The sequence below is a fragment of the Vanessa atalanta genome, chromosome 25 (genome assembly GCF_905147765.1).
Source record: "Vanessa atalanta chromosome 25, ilVanAtal1.2, whole genome shotgun sequence".
NCBI classification, from domain to species: domain Eukaryota; kingdom Metazoa; phylum Arthropoda; class Insecta; order Lepidoptera; family Nymphalidae; genus Vanessa; species Vanessa atalanta.
The window spans coordinates 3,294,834-3,310,984 of record NC_061895.1 but is presented as its reverse complement, the minus strand read 5'-3'; the positions used below and the strand labels follow the sequence as shown (position 1 = coordinate 3,310,984).

The 16,151-nt window shown below is 32.1% G+C and overlaps 1 protein-coding gene across 2 annotated transcripts in view; it reads left to right on the top strand.

Moving 5' to 3' along the window:
* Nucleotides 1–16,151, top strand: part of LOC125073723 (dihydropyrimidinase) — a 57,750-nt gene that overhangs the window by 32,378 nt on the left and 9,221 nt on the right. Inside the window, exons 1-4 of one of the 2 annotated variants that reach the window (XM_047684710.1) lie at nucleotides 756–871; nucleotides 1,854–1,948; nucleotides 13,012–13,196; nucleotides 13,487–13,563. In XM_047684710.1, the coding sequence (XP_047540666.1) occupies nucleotides 827–871; nucleotides 1,854–1,948; nucleotides 13,012–13,196; nucleotides 13,487–13,563 (402 nt within the window). In that variant the 5' untranslated portion in view covers nucleotides 756–826. Of the gene's footprint in view, nucleotides 1–755; nucleotides 872–1,853; nucleotides 1,949–13,011; nucleotides 13,197–13,486; nucleotides 13,564–16,151 lie in introns of those variants that run through there. The other variant, XM_047684711.1, reaches the window with a different exon arrangement.

Here is a 16,151-nt window from a genome sequence, read left to right as displayed (position 1 = left end):
TCAAGTCAAGTCGAAAATAAAATTGTTCGGGTGAAGTGGTTTTAAAGTCAATTGCAAAATCATACCCGCACATAAACGGGTAAAATACCTCCAACCGCAACGATATAATAAGTAAATGAATATACTAGCTGACCCTCCCAACTTCGTACGGGTAAAGTATCTCGTGGTATTTATTAACCAATGCGTTATTAACATTCGAAAACCGATATAATATGGTCTATACATCGTGTAATTATTTAATAGGTACTTATTACACGGATTAGTAATTTTTTGGAGATGTCGTTATTTTTCTTAATTTTAATGCGAGTTATATGTCATCATTAAATGTTTATGCACCACGTTCACATGTTAACCTGGACTGTTTTCTCTCAAGAACACGTCAACATATTGAACTATAAATCAAAAATATGCATGATGCTTTAACTACTTTACTACATTCCGAACCGGTGGTATCTTCACGATTCAAAAGTTCTTGTACAAGTCTACTTGATTAGTGCATATTTTAATTTTGATTAGAAAAGTTACATCTGTTGTTTTAAAACTCGACCTTGAAACGTCAACCCTCACCGCGCCCAAACAAATTTAAGCTTCAATCAAACGAAATGTTATTTGATACATATAAGTAACTGAAAATAAATAAATGTATTAACGTATAAAATGTCGTATGTGTGCGGACTTTCTATTACAATAAAAGTCGCTAGTGTGAACGAATTCAACTTCTATTTTCGGCATCACATTTTCAGTTTCAGCCATCGCGGCGCGAACGACGCGACTCCATATTGTTGACGCGGTACTGTTTTTACGTATTTCGCGGTATTTTGTGGCAATGGCGGGCCCAGTCGCGCAATCTCTTACCGGGATCAATATTAAAGTAAGGTTTCTTTCATCTTATCAGGTTTTATCGTGTATAGAGTTTTATTGTTTAATCGATAAACATATTATTTCAACTATGTCAGACGTTAATCAGTGTTGCTAATTTGGAATCGTCTTTCGCGTAAGGCAAGTGATTCATGCCGTTTTTGCGCATATAAAAAAAAAACATATTATTTTTAAATATATTCAATGTCATTCTCTTTTTATTTTTAAAAGCGAACATTTGTGTAATATTATTTTAATAACAGTTAATTTTAAAATAATTTTTAAATCTGGAATTAACTTATGTTCATTTTTCATTACTTTTTTTTTAAGCTTAGCCAATATTTGTTTTGTATATAAGCCAATAATCCGACGTAGCGTAATGTCTTCAGGAGTTTTAACGGTTTTTATGTTATAAGTTTGGATGTATGTATATATATCTTGCGCTTTGAACTTAAAAATATATATTACCTACTGCAGATATTCTATTATCTGTATATTTTTCATTATGAAAATACAAATAATTCGCTATTTAATACACCCTTCTTAAAGCCGAACGGGCTCCGTTCCTGTGGACGTGCTCTCAATGTAATAAAACTATTCCTATTTGTGGTATTAAATGAACCGCAGTGTATATACGATTAAGAAATTCTAAACATTATTAGCAACTGATATAAAATAAGTAAATTTACGTAAACATCGAAAATAGACTTAACAACTCAGCGGTCGAGAAATTTGAAAGTCGTAGGTTGGAACTCATTTGGATATTGTCAAATCACTTGATACAAGCCGAATGCCGATTTTCAAAAGTACTTACAATTGAAAATCAGTTGGGTTTTTGAACACAACAGACATTGTAATGTAAATAATTTCCTTTTCTTTATTTATATTTTTTAATTTCAAAGCTGAATGTCGAAGCTGAGAACGCGTCGTAAGTGTATTTTCCGTTACTTTCCCAATTGTACGATGATCATTTAACATGTATTTATTATTTACAGAGCTCCCAGAACCGACTCCTCATAAAGAATGGTCGCGTTGTCAACGAGGATGGTATGGAAGATGCTGACGTTTACATCGAAGATGGCATTATTAAGTGAGTACTAACACATACAGTCACACACACACATACAAACACATAGAAAGAAAAATTAAGAGAAACGATTTTTGTTGTTTTTCTCTTTGCACATAGATACACGTGGCAGATGTTACTAGTTGACTTTATGAGAATAGCACGCTTAATATTTACTGCCCATAATATTGATAATCCTATTAAATACCATCTATAAACAAATAGCTAAGTTGCCATTTAATTAATCATTCAACACAACGAAATCTTGAAAGTAAAACTCGATATGTTTTTATTAGTTCGACCCGGATTTTAACCCATGATCAGAATCCATATTAACCACTAAACCAACGAGGAAGCTATAATATAATACGAACGATGGCAGCTATCGAATATTTTCTATAAATAACAATAATAAAACTTATAAATAACGTGTTTGTTCGTAAACCCGTCAGTCGACATGTTAAGTAAATATTTTAAAAGCTTGCCCCAATTGAAAACGTTCCTCATTACTTATCAAGTTAAATCATTATTAATTATTTATATGCCGTCGAATATTTATATGAAAATAGTTTTTCGTATAAAATAATGTACTTTGTGTTTATATAAGCTGTTTTAAGAGGATTTAGTATTGAAGAGGTTACTGAAATATACCGTTAGGTCCAATTGTTTTTGTTCATATCTCAGATATAATGGTTGTAAGATTTCTTATATATTATGACCTTACGTATGAAATACATGAAAACAAATGAACGAATTAATTTTAAAAGTAGTGTCTGGGATTGATTTTAAAGTTAATTTGTATTTGGAACTCTTACACATTATACATTCTTAAGACTCGGTAATTTCATAGGTATCCTAATAAAGCCAGTGCCTATGGGCGCTGTTGATAATCTTCCATCCTTATTTACAACTGGGAAGTTGAAAATGAGATATACAATATTTATTTTTTAATGACGTCCATTCGATTGTACTAAGTCTTCATCGTTACAAGTTATAGCCTATTCCAATGGTAGTAGGAAAAAAGGTAAACAAACCATAGATTTACGTATGTCATGCGATTTGCTAATAACTCAGCTATGTTGTTCAGTACTAAGAATTTATGATTAATATATATTTATTTATAATAGTTGTATTGTTATACCATTGCACTTAACTACTTATTTCCACATTAATTTTACTTCCAAAATTCCGATATATTCCTCGACGTTCAAAACGCCATTTTTTCGCAAATCCGTATTAAATATCATAGATTAATCAAGCTCTCGACCCATTATATCGCTTCAATTTGCTGTCAAATGTTATTTATGGTTGTAATAGAGTTCTTTACCGATCGTTCACTAAAGTATCCATACAGATAACATTAAATATTTATCCTAATTATCATTCACGGTAGATCAATCTTCTAAATCCATTCATTCATTCATTTCAACCATAATCTACAACGATATAATAAACTCATTACCCGCTAATAAAAACAAGTTTCGTGATTAAACAAGCAAGTGCACATTTCCTTAGAACACTTTCATTGTTTTTTTCATAACTTATTAATTAATTCATTCACGCGATATAGTTTTATGTTTATTCATTATGTAACTAGGTATGTACAACATGGAAGTCGTTTTTATTTACTAGACTAAATTATGTTCGCGTGAAAACTGTCACTATTAAAACTATTATAAAGGTGAAGAATTTGTTTGTTAGAACGTACTAATCTCGGCCTAATGCAATTTAAAGGATGATTACGGGTTCAAATCCAAGCAAACACCACTGAATTTTCACGTGCTTGCTTTGTATATAATTTATCTCGCTTGGCGGAAAACATCGTGAGGAAACCTGCATGTATCTAATTTCAATGAAGTTTTGCTACATGTGTATTCACCAAATGCATTGGAGCAGCGTGGTGGGTACACATGTAGCAATAAGCTTATAACCTTCTCCTTAAAAGGAGAGGAGACCTTAGCCCAGCTGTGGAACAATAACAGGCTGTTACTATATATATATACTAATCTCGGTATAAACAGGGCCAATTAAAAAAGATCTATTTGCGTTATATAGCCCTTCTTGTTCTTCCTTAGGGTTCAATCTCGTTTCATACCGTGTTTCATCAAATTCGGCTCAGTCGTTGGACCATGAAAGAGACAGAAATACTTTCACATTTATAATAGTAGTAAATATTCTATAATTTAGTTTTTTATAATCTGTACGCCACCTATTCAATTCGTCACACCTCGTGTATCTAGCGAGTCACTCTAATTTGGCTTAATTTGTTCCAATGGCAGGGTTGGTGAAAAATTTGTGTAAAGTATTAGACACATATGACCTTATTGAACTCGTATGTCAGTCATGATCATTTAAATTATTTTGTTTTTTGTTATAACAGTGAAAAATATATTATTATTTACTAATTCGATGTAAACGCTATTTATATATATTTTTAATTTTCACAAGCGTGTTTTTTTATCGTTATTGAAACAGATAAAATACAATATATATTGTCATTTATATAACAACTAATTATTACTTTTTGTTTAATTTTTCTACATGCATATATATACATGCCCAATAAAGCCATTACATTATCAATGTTTCAAATAAATATACAGTTCGGTATGAAAGTTATTTAACATTGCCAACCCTAGAGTGAGTCATAATGACCTGCCCTGTTTTACGTCGAGCCCAGAAAATTTAATTAATTTCAGCTTTATTCTGTCGCCAAATTTTAATGTGAAACTAAGTAAAATGGCTTCGTGGCATGGCAGTGGGTAGAATATACGAATCTTAAAAAGAGATCGTATGTTCAATCTTCCATTAAAGGACCCATTGCTGGGCTTTTTCTTCTTTTGACGAGAAGTTTTGGAGCCGATTCCAACACGCTGCTCCAAATGTGTTGGACTCGTATATGACTGAATTTATAAGACATATAAAGGTTGCCTGACAAAGTTTTCCTCACATAGCACTCGATTATTATAAGTAAATAAAAACTCTATAGTTCTTATCCGGGTTTGAACCCTAAATCTTTCTTAATATTCAGGTGTCAGCGTGAATATTCTTTAAGTCTCTCGTGTTTGCAATATTTATGTCAAGTCGTGGGCCGTACCCGTACTCCATGTAGTTATATATGTATAGATAACGTTAGTTTGACGCGATGAGGTGTGAAAGCAGAACAAACAAACTCACTTTCACATCCACAGTACTATGAAGGAATAAAAATTGTATACAAATGTAACATGGTAAAAATATATATATCTCGTAAATAAGATTTAATTCTCTACAAGCTGTGATGTGCTTTGACTTTAAATTTATATATAAAAACCGAAAACGATTTTTTTCGTATCGTATCCTATTAAGGGGAACATAGATTTTATACTATATAATTTTAAATAGCGGTAACTGTGTGTAAACTAGTTTTTTTTTATGTAATTTTTGATAGACGACGAACAACACATGCAGATTATACCCCAGTACCTTCACTTCACTTAAATAATCCAATATATATAATAAATATTTACATTAATAAATATTTTTTGATCTGGAAATTTCCCAGGACACACATACAGGCAATAATCATAATTGCAATTAATAATGATTGTTATTAACGTAACAAAATTGATACCTATTGACTTATTCTTGGTAAGTACCATCCACTCATGAAATATTCTACCGATAAACAGTAATACTTGTGTTGTGATCGGATTTGAAGGATGATGGGACCAGAACTGTTGGCACAAGAGACATGACATCTTAGAAGGTATGTCGCGTATTGGTGTGACGAATTCCATAAAAAAATCATTAATATTTTTTAATCACAAGCAGACACTTTAACAGTATTTATTTGTAGATATGAAACTTAATGTACATATGTCATCGTAAAATTATAAATACCTTTAGATTATAATCTATCTCGCGAGATTGTAAACTTAAAGTTTTTCATGAAACTTTCGTTCGAAAGGTTCAATTTATAAAGGTTGCGAGAATTTGAGAAAGAACCATGCCCTTTAATATTATGAACATTCTTGTTACAATTAGTTTAACACTTGTTAACATTTTTAAATCGGGTTAATTTCATTTATATATAATAAAGTGTTTAAGAAATAAATTTCGTTCTTATATTTCTTTCTCCCCATAATTCTTGGTTCAAAAAGCCTCATGCCGTGACGTTCATATTGCGTGATGCCCTCATTACGTCAACGTACTTGAAATATATACCATTGGAAGTATTGTTCGTTATAAAAACGGTAAAATAACAAGGAACCATGTTATGTAAATTGATGGAACGAGTTGCGTTTCTTGACTTTGGTGCTTATCGATAGAATCTATGTATTTTGTGCAAGCCCGCCTGGGTAGGTATAACCCACTCAAGGTTGGTTCCCAAGGTTGGTGGCGCGTTGGCGATTTAAGAACCATGGTATTGTTAATATTTCTTACAGCATCATTGTCTATAGGCAGTGGTGACCGCTTTCAACCAGATGGCCCATTTGCCCGTCTTCCTATCTATATCATCAAATCTACATCCCAACCTGGTAGTAGCGTGGCATTTTATTTAATACTGTAACATAACGATTTAAAAGTTAGCAACGCTTAGAAAAGTCTTGTATAGACTTACAATTTGAAAATAAATCATTTACCTTTTAAGTCCTTTTTTACCCACAAAAAAATTAGCGGTACCCTACCTCTTCGTCTCTTCGGCGGTCGCCCCGGGATCTTTCACATGCTAAGTGAAATGCGGGCCACCAATTTCTAGGGAGGATTCTCGAGTAACTCTAGTAGAACTACCATAGTCCCTGCGGCACCTTTTAAAAATCCTGGATTGAGGTTTGAACGTTTTGACAGAACCAATATAATTTGTTAGTATTAGATATAATATTTTCTTGACTAATATATTGTGTATTTAATATAGTATCAACGATATGGCGCGCGAATTATATCGGATACGATGTTGAATTTTTTATTATGTGAAGCGACTGTTGACGCGCCTTTAGGTTGCGACCGACTAATATATCTTGACGTCACCCTCTTATGCCGTCATGCATCCTCTCTACTGACTCTATTTTCTCCCTTCTGTCCAGCGCTTATACTTAATACTTTATTCAAGTAGGCTTTTACGAGCACTTTTGAATCGTCATTTAACAAACTATTTAAAGTAAAGCTACCACCGGTTCGAAATGTAATTCTACCGAGAAGAACCGGCAAGAAACTCAGTAGTTACTCTTTTTCGACATATAAAAATACAGTCATGTTAGTTGGAAGTCAACAAGCATCAACTCCACGCACTTAAATAAGAAAAAAATATTCGAAACGAAACTATATTTTTATTTAATAAAAAAATATTTATTTGTTTTCATTCATTATAAACTTTAGCAAGTATCAAAATTATTTATTTTTATATACATATCCCCGGCGATCTGTGTACGATAATTACATCGAGCAAAGCGGGCGAGACTAACGTTTGGTAATCTTGTCTTAAAAATAGTAAGCGCTGGCTATATAACACATTTGCAATAGTAATAAGATCTGTATATTGAAATCCGCCATTTTTACATCATGATGTCATAGAGCTTACTAAAAATGAATTGAGTTACACCTACATATAATGAAACTTCATAAAAACTTCATACCGCGGCATTTATAAACGAGATATTACCGTTTGTGGAAATCTAGACTATTTAACTAAATCCTATTAATGTTAAGCGTTACTATGGCTTCACTGTATTTAGATTATAGAAGAGTTGATTTTATTGTTGCCGACGATTATAGTATTTTTACTTTAAATTTTTTATCATATATTGTGTAATAGATTTTGAACCTACTTTGGTATATGCCCAAAGTTCGTCATCTAGACAAATAAGCATTTTGATTTAGATAAAATACACCCATTCAACAATTAAGTGATTAAATTTTCGCGTCCAATAATCTTTTTACCGACCTTCATTTTTTTTTTCTTACAATAACTTATTATAAAATTCATCACTTTTGTGCTGAGCCTTTGACAATGAATGACATTATCTCATTTGTATGGCGAAGAACTCCTGAATTTAATACAAATATTTAATTGAATTTAATACAAACAGGCTTAAATCCAAAGCCCCATCGTCGGGTAACTCTTGTGTATACCAAGTCTTAAATTTGCGGCGAAGCACAACATCATTTGGTGATAAGGCTTTGTGCAAGCCCGCCTGGGTAGGTACCACCCACTCATCCAGCTACCTATATCATAAAAAAATGGGATACGGAATTTCCAAGGGCTGTTTGTTACAGATAATTCCTTGACTGGAAAACTCTTTTTTGACGCAACCCAGCTTTTGATTAACACATCTTAGATGGAAATGTTTAATAGAACCTTAAATAAAAATAGCTACGTGTGTTACTTTACTTTACTTATCGACACTTAGATAAAAATAATATTGCGTATTAATACCGAGTGATGTATACCGGGAACATTAAAAACCATTATAATCAAAAATCTATCTTCAGTCTTAACACTTAAGGTTGATACTTAAGATTATTAAAATAGTACATACGACGTTTCCACGAAAACGTTAAACGTGTCCAGTATACCTTGAATAAACATAGCGACATAATAAAGTACATTTTGTACTTATATCTATACTAATATTATAAATACCTCCTCACGCTTAAACTGCTGAATCGATTTCGATGAAATTTCTTACGGTAATACTTTCAATCCCGGTGAAGGACATAGACATTTTTTTTATCCCTCGAAGGATTGTAATGAGGTTTGACGATTTTTGTGCTATAGATAAAATTTTATGTAATTCGCGTAACGCTGCAGGTTGAACTAGTTATATAAAACAATGTCTATGAATCAATTAAATTATACTCGAATAATTGTTTCATAAAATTCCAAATACAATTAAAATAGATATAGTTTTACACATTACAAACATAGCTTAAATAAACATAAGGCGCGGTACACATGAAGAAACTATATATTGTGCTATACCTGTGATTATATCTTGAGAATTATCTTTATAGTATCTTAAGATATACGCGAATAAATACGATAACATATGACACATATACATACCCTTGAAAGTCTTCTCTTAACAGTATACACATCGGACGGTATATTTACTTACATATAAATTGTTTGTTTATTTATTTTTTCCCGATTTACAGAAACATTACTGATTATAGTTCATAGGATTTTAGGGCAAGCCCCCTCTGGGTAGGTTTTATATATATTCTACCGCCAAGGAGCAATTCGTATTGTTGCGTTCCGATTTGAAGTATGAGTGAGCCCGTGTAACTACAGGCACACGGGACTTAACACCTTACTTCCCAAGGTTGGTCGCGCTTTGGCGATGTAAAGATATTTTTACATTTCTCACGGCGCCAGTATAACCATTATATTTATATTTTTTTATAGTGTGTTTATATTATAAATCGTACATATTAGGAGACACAACTCATCATGGCAAAGTAGTATTAAAAGAAAATTGACAATTTGGGGTCTTTCTAAGCGACCTATTAACCTAAACACGAAAACTAACTATGAAATAACGTAAATCTCCTTAATACCTCTAAATTCAACGACGTTATATATATCTTTATATAGACATGTCAGCAACCATCTGTATGTTGAAAATATTTGAAATAAATAACAAAAAAATAATATATTCATTTTAATCGTAATATGTAGTATGTATACGTATGTATGTATATATGTATGTATGTATACGTATTGCCTTTTACAGTTTGGAACTAGAACCATCTTAGAATTAAAAGTAAAACGTATAAGTGCCCCACTGTTGGGCCTCTACTCCTTTCTTGAGGAGGTATTTTTTGGCTTATTCTTCTCGCTTCTTTGATACGGCTTGGTGCTCATAGGAATTAGTTCCAACAACTTCTTCTTTCAACAACCCGTCAAAAAATACGAGTTGCAAATTTTATGTATTATAATAACGGTATAGGCGAATAGATAAGTGTAGGTATTCTGTAAGATGAAACTTAAAACTCACCTCAGAACACGAGCGTGATATGCGTGAAGGTGATATGCGACATTGCTTATTATAATTATAAAATTAATAGGATTCAAGTATCAAAATTGCGTATCATCGTAGGTCGAATGTCAACATACATGTATGACATATGTTCGTATCTCATTGTTGAAAAAATCCTCATATTGCCAAGTGGAGTCGGGGCAGTTATTAATTTCATCAGACCTCAATATCTTTAGATGATATAAATTATCTTCGCTATATTTTATCTTAAGATAAAATATTATTCATCGTGTGTGACGCGCTTAAGGCCACATTTAACAAGCTATTGCAAACGTTTCTTAAACATACGGCTTCCGCTAAGAAGTAAAATACCTTCGAGGCTCTATTAAATAACAATACTGAGCTGAGCGTTGGACCTGGCGACCATTGTTTACTAACGAACAGAACGTAACAGATACGTATGGAATATGTGACCGGAATCCCTTTACGATTACCTCGTAGGTTTTACATAATAAGACACGACGTGACTTATGTAACTGTATCCGTGGTTTAGACTGTTGATCCCAAGGTCCTAGTCCTTTCAGGTTCAAATCCCGAGTTGTTAAGTAAGCTGAGCAAAAAATGGCGGTGTTCCAATCGTCGTATTGAGCGCACGTGTTTGCGCATACTTATGTTTACTATAATATTTTTTACTTGGATAATAAATTTGGTCAAGGTTCCGTATCTTACGATGATTACTTAATATATATTTAACTAGTTATCGCACGCGGATTCGTTTTTTTTTTGTTTTAGGCTTTCGTCGTCAACTGTTATAATAAGCATAAAAAATAGCTTATGTCCTGAATTATATCAATTTCAGTTCAATGGTTTTACCATGAAAGATCGACAGACAGGCAGACAGATTTTTTAATTTCTATTATTTAACGTTATATATAATGTCTCATAGATATGATACGAAAGAGATTTTAACTGTTTACTTGTTGAGATCTAAAAAATATACAAAAATTCAATTGCTTATAAAAGGGTATTTCATATATTTCACGAACCAATCAAAGATTTTTAGTAGACCGGAGTCCTTATTCACGCGCCGACTCTCTGACTGACTCAGTCCGTTACTAGACATCGAATATTCGTTTACGGTAAAACCCATATTCACCCTATTGGTATTGCTTGATAAGGAAATCACAATAGTGTTGTGTGTAAAATTTTGTTCCGAGTTTATTTTGGAACAATGTTAATAGTTTTTCTAAATGTTAAAAAATAAAATTAATTTCTTCTATCATAACTTCAATTTTTTTTTTTTGTAAATTAATAATAGTTTTCTCCTAATTAAGGGTTCCGCAAAAAATACGATACTATTCCATAATCAGGTTAAGAAAAAAATATACAAGTCATTCTAAAGGATTGCCAGGTAGCCAAGGGCAGAAAGAAATGCATTTAAAAAGCTTGTTTTCGCCTTTATTTAATGAGCGAAAAAATTAATTAATTTACTAATAATACTGCGTTGAATAAAAATAAATTAAAACGAAAAACAAACAAATAATATCATTCGCGTTAAACTTCTCTAACGAGGAAGCGTAACCATATTCAAATATTTTCAAATTAAGAACATATTCGATATAATATTCATGCGCCACACAGGATGTAACTAATGCGGTAACAAGCACATCCGCACCACCATAACTGCCACTTCCATAAATGGGTGCCAGTTATTATCATAGATTATAGACGCATGTCACTCGAGAACAGACTTCAAGGAACAGATAACGTGACAAAAATGTCACGTGCGATGCCATTCGTTCGTCCAATATTTTACATTCGAAAATAATTTGACAAATGACGAACAGTTATTTTGTAAACAAAATCATGAATCACGTTGGTGAATTTTAAAAATGGAATGTCTGACCGAGACGCTTGCGACACACGATGGAACTAAATGAGATCGATTTTCTTTAATTATTTAGTAAGGACGTTATCGGAATCCCTAAAAATGTTTACCTCAGTATCCAGCAAAACAACATCGCAAGGCCGAAGAGATTTAGATTAAATGTCGCGGTAAATTGACACTGATTTACGTTTATAGCTTCAACGACCTTTTGTAAAATATCAAAGAGTCAGGAAATGTTTTGTTTTGATATTTTATTTTTCTTTTAATTCATGAGTTAATTGTTAAATTAAAAGATTATCGCTCGTTGAAACGTAACGTATGATTGATATAATTTCTCTTTTGTCCTTTAATTGAAGATTCGTACGGTTTTGGATTGGTCTAATTTTAAACATTAATAAAAAAAAAAAAGTTAGTAAGTCAGGATTGAACCCGTAATCTTCGCTTTAGATTCACGTATTCTAACCATTTGGCTATCTCTTCTGAATAAAAATTTATTGGAACTATTTTAAAAAAAAACGGTAACCATAAAAAGTCCATTATCGTTATTAGGCCGTTATATCGTATTAAATCAAAATCCCGCATTCCTATATAACTTAAATAGATTCTATTAACCCCAATCAACGCTATAATGTTCCTCACAATTGGGTAAATTAAATGGTTTTGTATCGTAAATAAAGCACGTTGAGTCAGCGGCAATTTTATTGGATTTAATACTATTAATTTATTTTTGTAATTCTATAAGTCTTCACAGTTTTGATCAGTTTCACCGTTATGGTAAGGCGGAGAATGAAACGAGATCCTTCGAGGAAATAATGGCATCAAAACTTTAGAAATTTATAATCATTCCGCAGATTTTTTTCGCTTCTTTTCTTCAGGTCTGAGATATTTCTCTACGGGATCGTAAATCATTTTTTTTAAATATTATTGTCTATGCTTTTTTGGAGGAAATATTAAAGTTGACATTTTTCTCTACAAATAAAGGTAAAGCTTATGCTAGGAGTGGATACGGCATCGAACCTGACGTGTAGATCTGTTTTCGTGGAAATTTGTTAACTGTTACGTTATTGACACTAAATTAATTTATTCAAAATCAAGCATTGAGATAGAATGCTATTCTTTTTTAAAATTTTATATTAAAATTCATGTTACTTGTTGGCTTTATAAGAAGTTTTCTGTACTGTCCTTTGCGTATATTAAGTACATAGAAGTTATTTAATTAAAATATTTTTGTTATTCAGGCAAGTGGGACGCAACCTTATAATTCCTGGTGGTACCCGCACCATCGACGCCACCGGCTTGCTAGTGATGCCCGGTGGTATCGATCCTCACACTCACTTCGAACTGGAGATGATGGGAGCGAAGACTGCTGACGACTTCTACAAGGGTACTCGCGCTGCCGTCGCTGGTGGAACCACTACTATTAGTAAGTGACCTTATATACATTTTAAAATGCCTAAGTCTGCCATTAAATATATTTTTTAATTGATAACAGATTTTACTATCCTTCCTTCTATCCCTTTGGATCATCAACTACCCGTAGTAACGTCTCAGTAACGCTGCCCCGTTTTTTCATTACATCTAATAAAGACCAAATTGTCGTCTATACTTATAGGAAACATATTTATTATGAAAACGGTATTTAATCTTCAAATGCAATTTTAAGTTTTAGTATATTTTTAATACGTTTTTTACATAAATCTCCATATTTTTCAGTTGACTTTGTGCTTCCCGAAAAAGGGCAGTCGTTGGTGGAAGCATATAATCACTGGCGGCAGAAAGCTGATAACAAGGTAAAGATCCATTTATGTCGATCATCGATATATCGTAGTAAGTAATGTTACAGCCTGTAACTCTCACCACGCATCTCATGCGGTTTGAGACGTATTGGAAATTTTCATCCTTCATATGCATAGACGGTCAAACATTCGTTCGTAATGCTAAGACCATAGACATCGGCGCTGTAAGAAATATTACCCATTCCTTACTTCGCCAATGCGGCACCAACATTGGGATGTTTCGGCCCATTATAGTTACACGGGCTCACTCAATATCAAACAAGATCACAATAATACTAAGTATTGCTGTTTGGCGGTAGAATATCTGAAGAGTAGTTGGTACCTACCCATACGAGCATTCACGAAGCCCTACCACCAAGTAAAAATACAAATTAAGCACATGAAAATTCAGTCGTGTTTTTTCTGGTAAGGATCTTCGGTTACAAGGCACGCGTTGCTGCGTGCACAGTTTTAATAGAAATATATAATTCACACATAGTTTATATTATTAAAATCTGTTACAAGCACTTTACAAGATAAATTAAGTTGAAATCTGCCACCGGTTCGGAAAGTCGAACCGAGAATAGCGACAAGAAACTCAGTAGTTAAATATTCTACATCAATGATCAATATTGTAATAAATATAATAATAAAAAAAATAAAACGTATGAAAATCAACTTAACACCTACACAATACAATACTCTTATCATCTATAGAATTTAGTTTTTATAATTAAACTAAAACAAATCTAAAAAGATATCTTACTCTGTATGTAATGACATTAAAATATTTCAACAACGTTTTTAGTTCGCACCCGTTGTTCATAGATGGCGTTGGGTGTAACTTAAATCGCGCTATCGTTAGGTTGTTTCAATATAGTAGGGTGCCGAGAGACATCTTATACCAATGACGTCTTGTCGTTTTGAAACAAGATTTATCTTGAAAGGGTGTTGACTGGCTAATAGTCTGGTCAAGACCCAAGAAATGAATTAATAATACTTACAATACGACGCGGTTTTACTCGTTATGTATGAGGCTTACACTAGAGTAAACTGTCTGAATTCACATAAGGAAAAGCGAATTACTTCTCCGGGCTGCCTTATATATATATATATATATATATATATATACCAAATATAAAACCAAATATATGTATATATATATATACACATATTTTTGTTTTTATATAAAATTACAGCTTTTAGTTATTCATTAATTAAATTAATCTGTCCAATTCAGACGAACTATCTGAATTGGACAGTTTGTTCCAAAATTGTCTAAACATTTAGATTTTTTTTAATTTATATTATTATCCTTGGATGTTCTATCTCCGTAACAAGTTAAATTAAAACGTTTATACTAGTATTATATATAACTTGTAACTAAGTAACTTTGTTTGTCATTTGTTCTTTCACTGCAAAATATAATAATAATAATATAAGTAAAAATAAATATAATATAAGTTCAAGAAACAGGGTTTTAAAGCAAAATAATATATTGTTCATTTCAAATTATCTAATTTGAAACCATAACACTTAAATCTAACTAATTAAAATGCATACAGTGTTTCAACTGACCCCTTTTTTAAGTTCTTGAGTGTAATTTTACTACTTTTGTATGTACGTGTTAACATGCCTTCACCCTAAACTAAATAATTACTATTCAAATTAGTGAAAGTCTATTCATTAATTACACAGTTTTGTTATTGACCGTTAAAAAGATCCACTTTTAAATTTTGTTGTTACTTTAAGTAAAGCAGTTCAAGTTTCATAAATAGAATGATGATGAAAGGAAATGATAATAATTGATCACACTTAAAAAGCGTTCTAGAACCTTCTAGAAATTTTGGAATGTCATAACGATATCTTCAGATGTCCCACGCGGGCTAAATAAATAGGTATTTTTTTTAACTCTTTGAGCAAGACCGTCTGAATAGGTACCACCCACTAATCAGGTATTCTACCGCCAAACAGCAACGCTTAATATTTTTTTGTTCCGGTTTGAAGGGTAAGTGAGCCAGTGTAACTACAGGCACAAGGGACATAACATCTTAGTTCCCAGGTTAGCGCAATGGGGATGTAAGGAGTGTGTAATATTTCTTACAGCGCCAATATCTATGGACGGTGGTCCGACTATCTATATCATAAAAAAAATAAACAGATACAATATAAATGACAAAGATAAGTAAGTATAGAAGTTATCATCCCCTTGAAAAGATTATATATTATTACACGAAGGAAAACAAACAAATATATAAATGGTAGACACGTACACAGATATCGTACAAAAGCTAAATTAGTATGTAAAATAAGAAAATCAGATATAAAAAATTGTAATTTAAAGATAATATTTAAATAATGCTAGTAACATTATTAAGTGTTGTGTTGAACAAATTAATAATAAAACGTTTTTTACGTATAAATATAATGTATATATATATATGTATATGTAATGTACATGTTTCACCACTTAATTTAAGAGCACTATTGAAAATAAACTTACGACTTTGGTGTTAAATGAGTTTGATGCTAGTATACTTTAAATGTTATGATCATTGTAGCCAATATCACATATCACCCTGACATTTCACGATCGTGTTCTG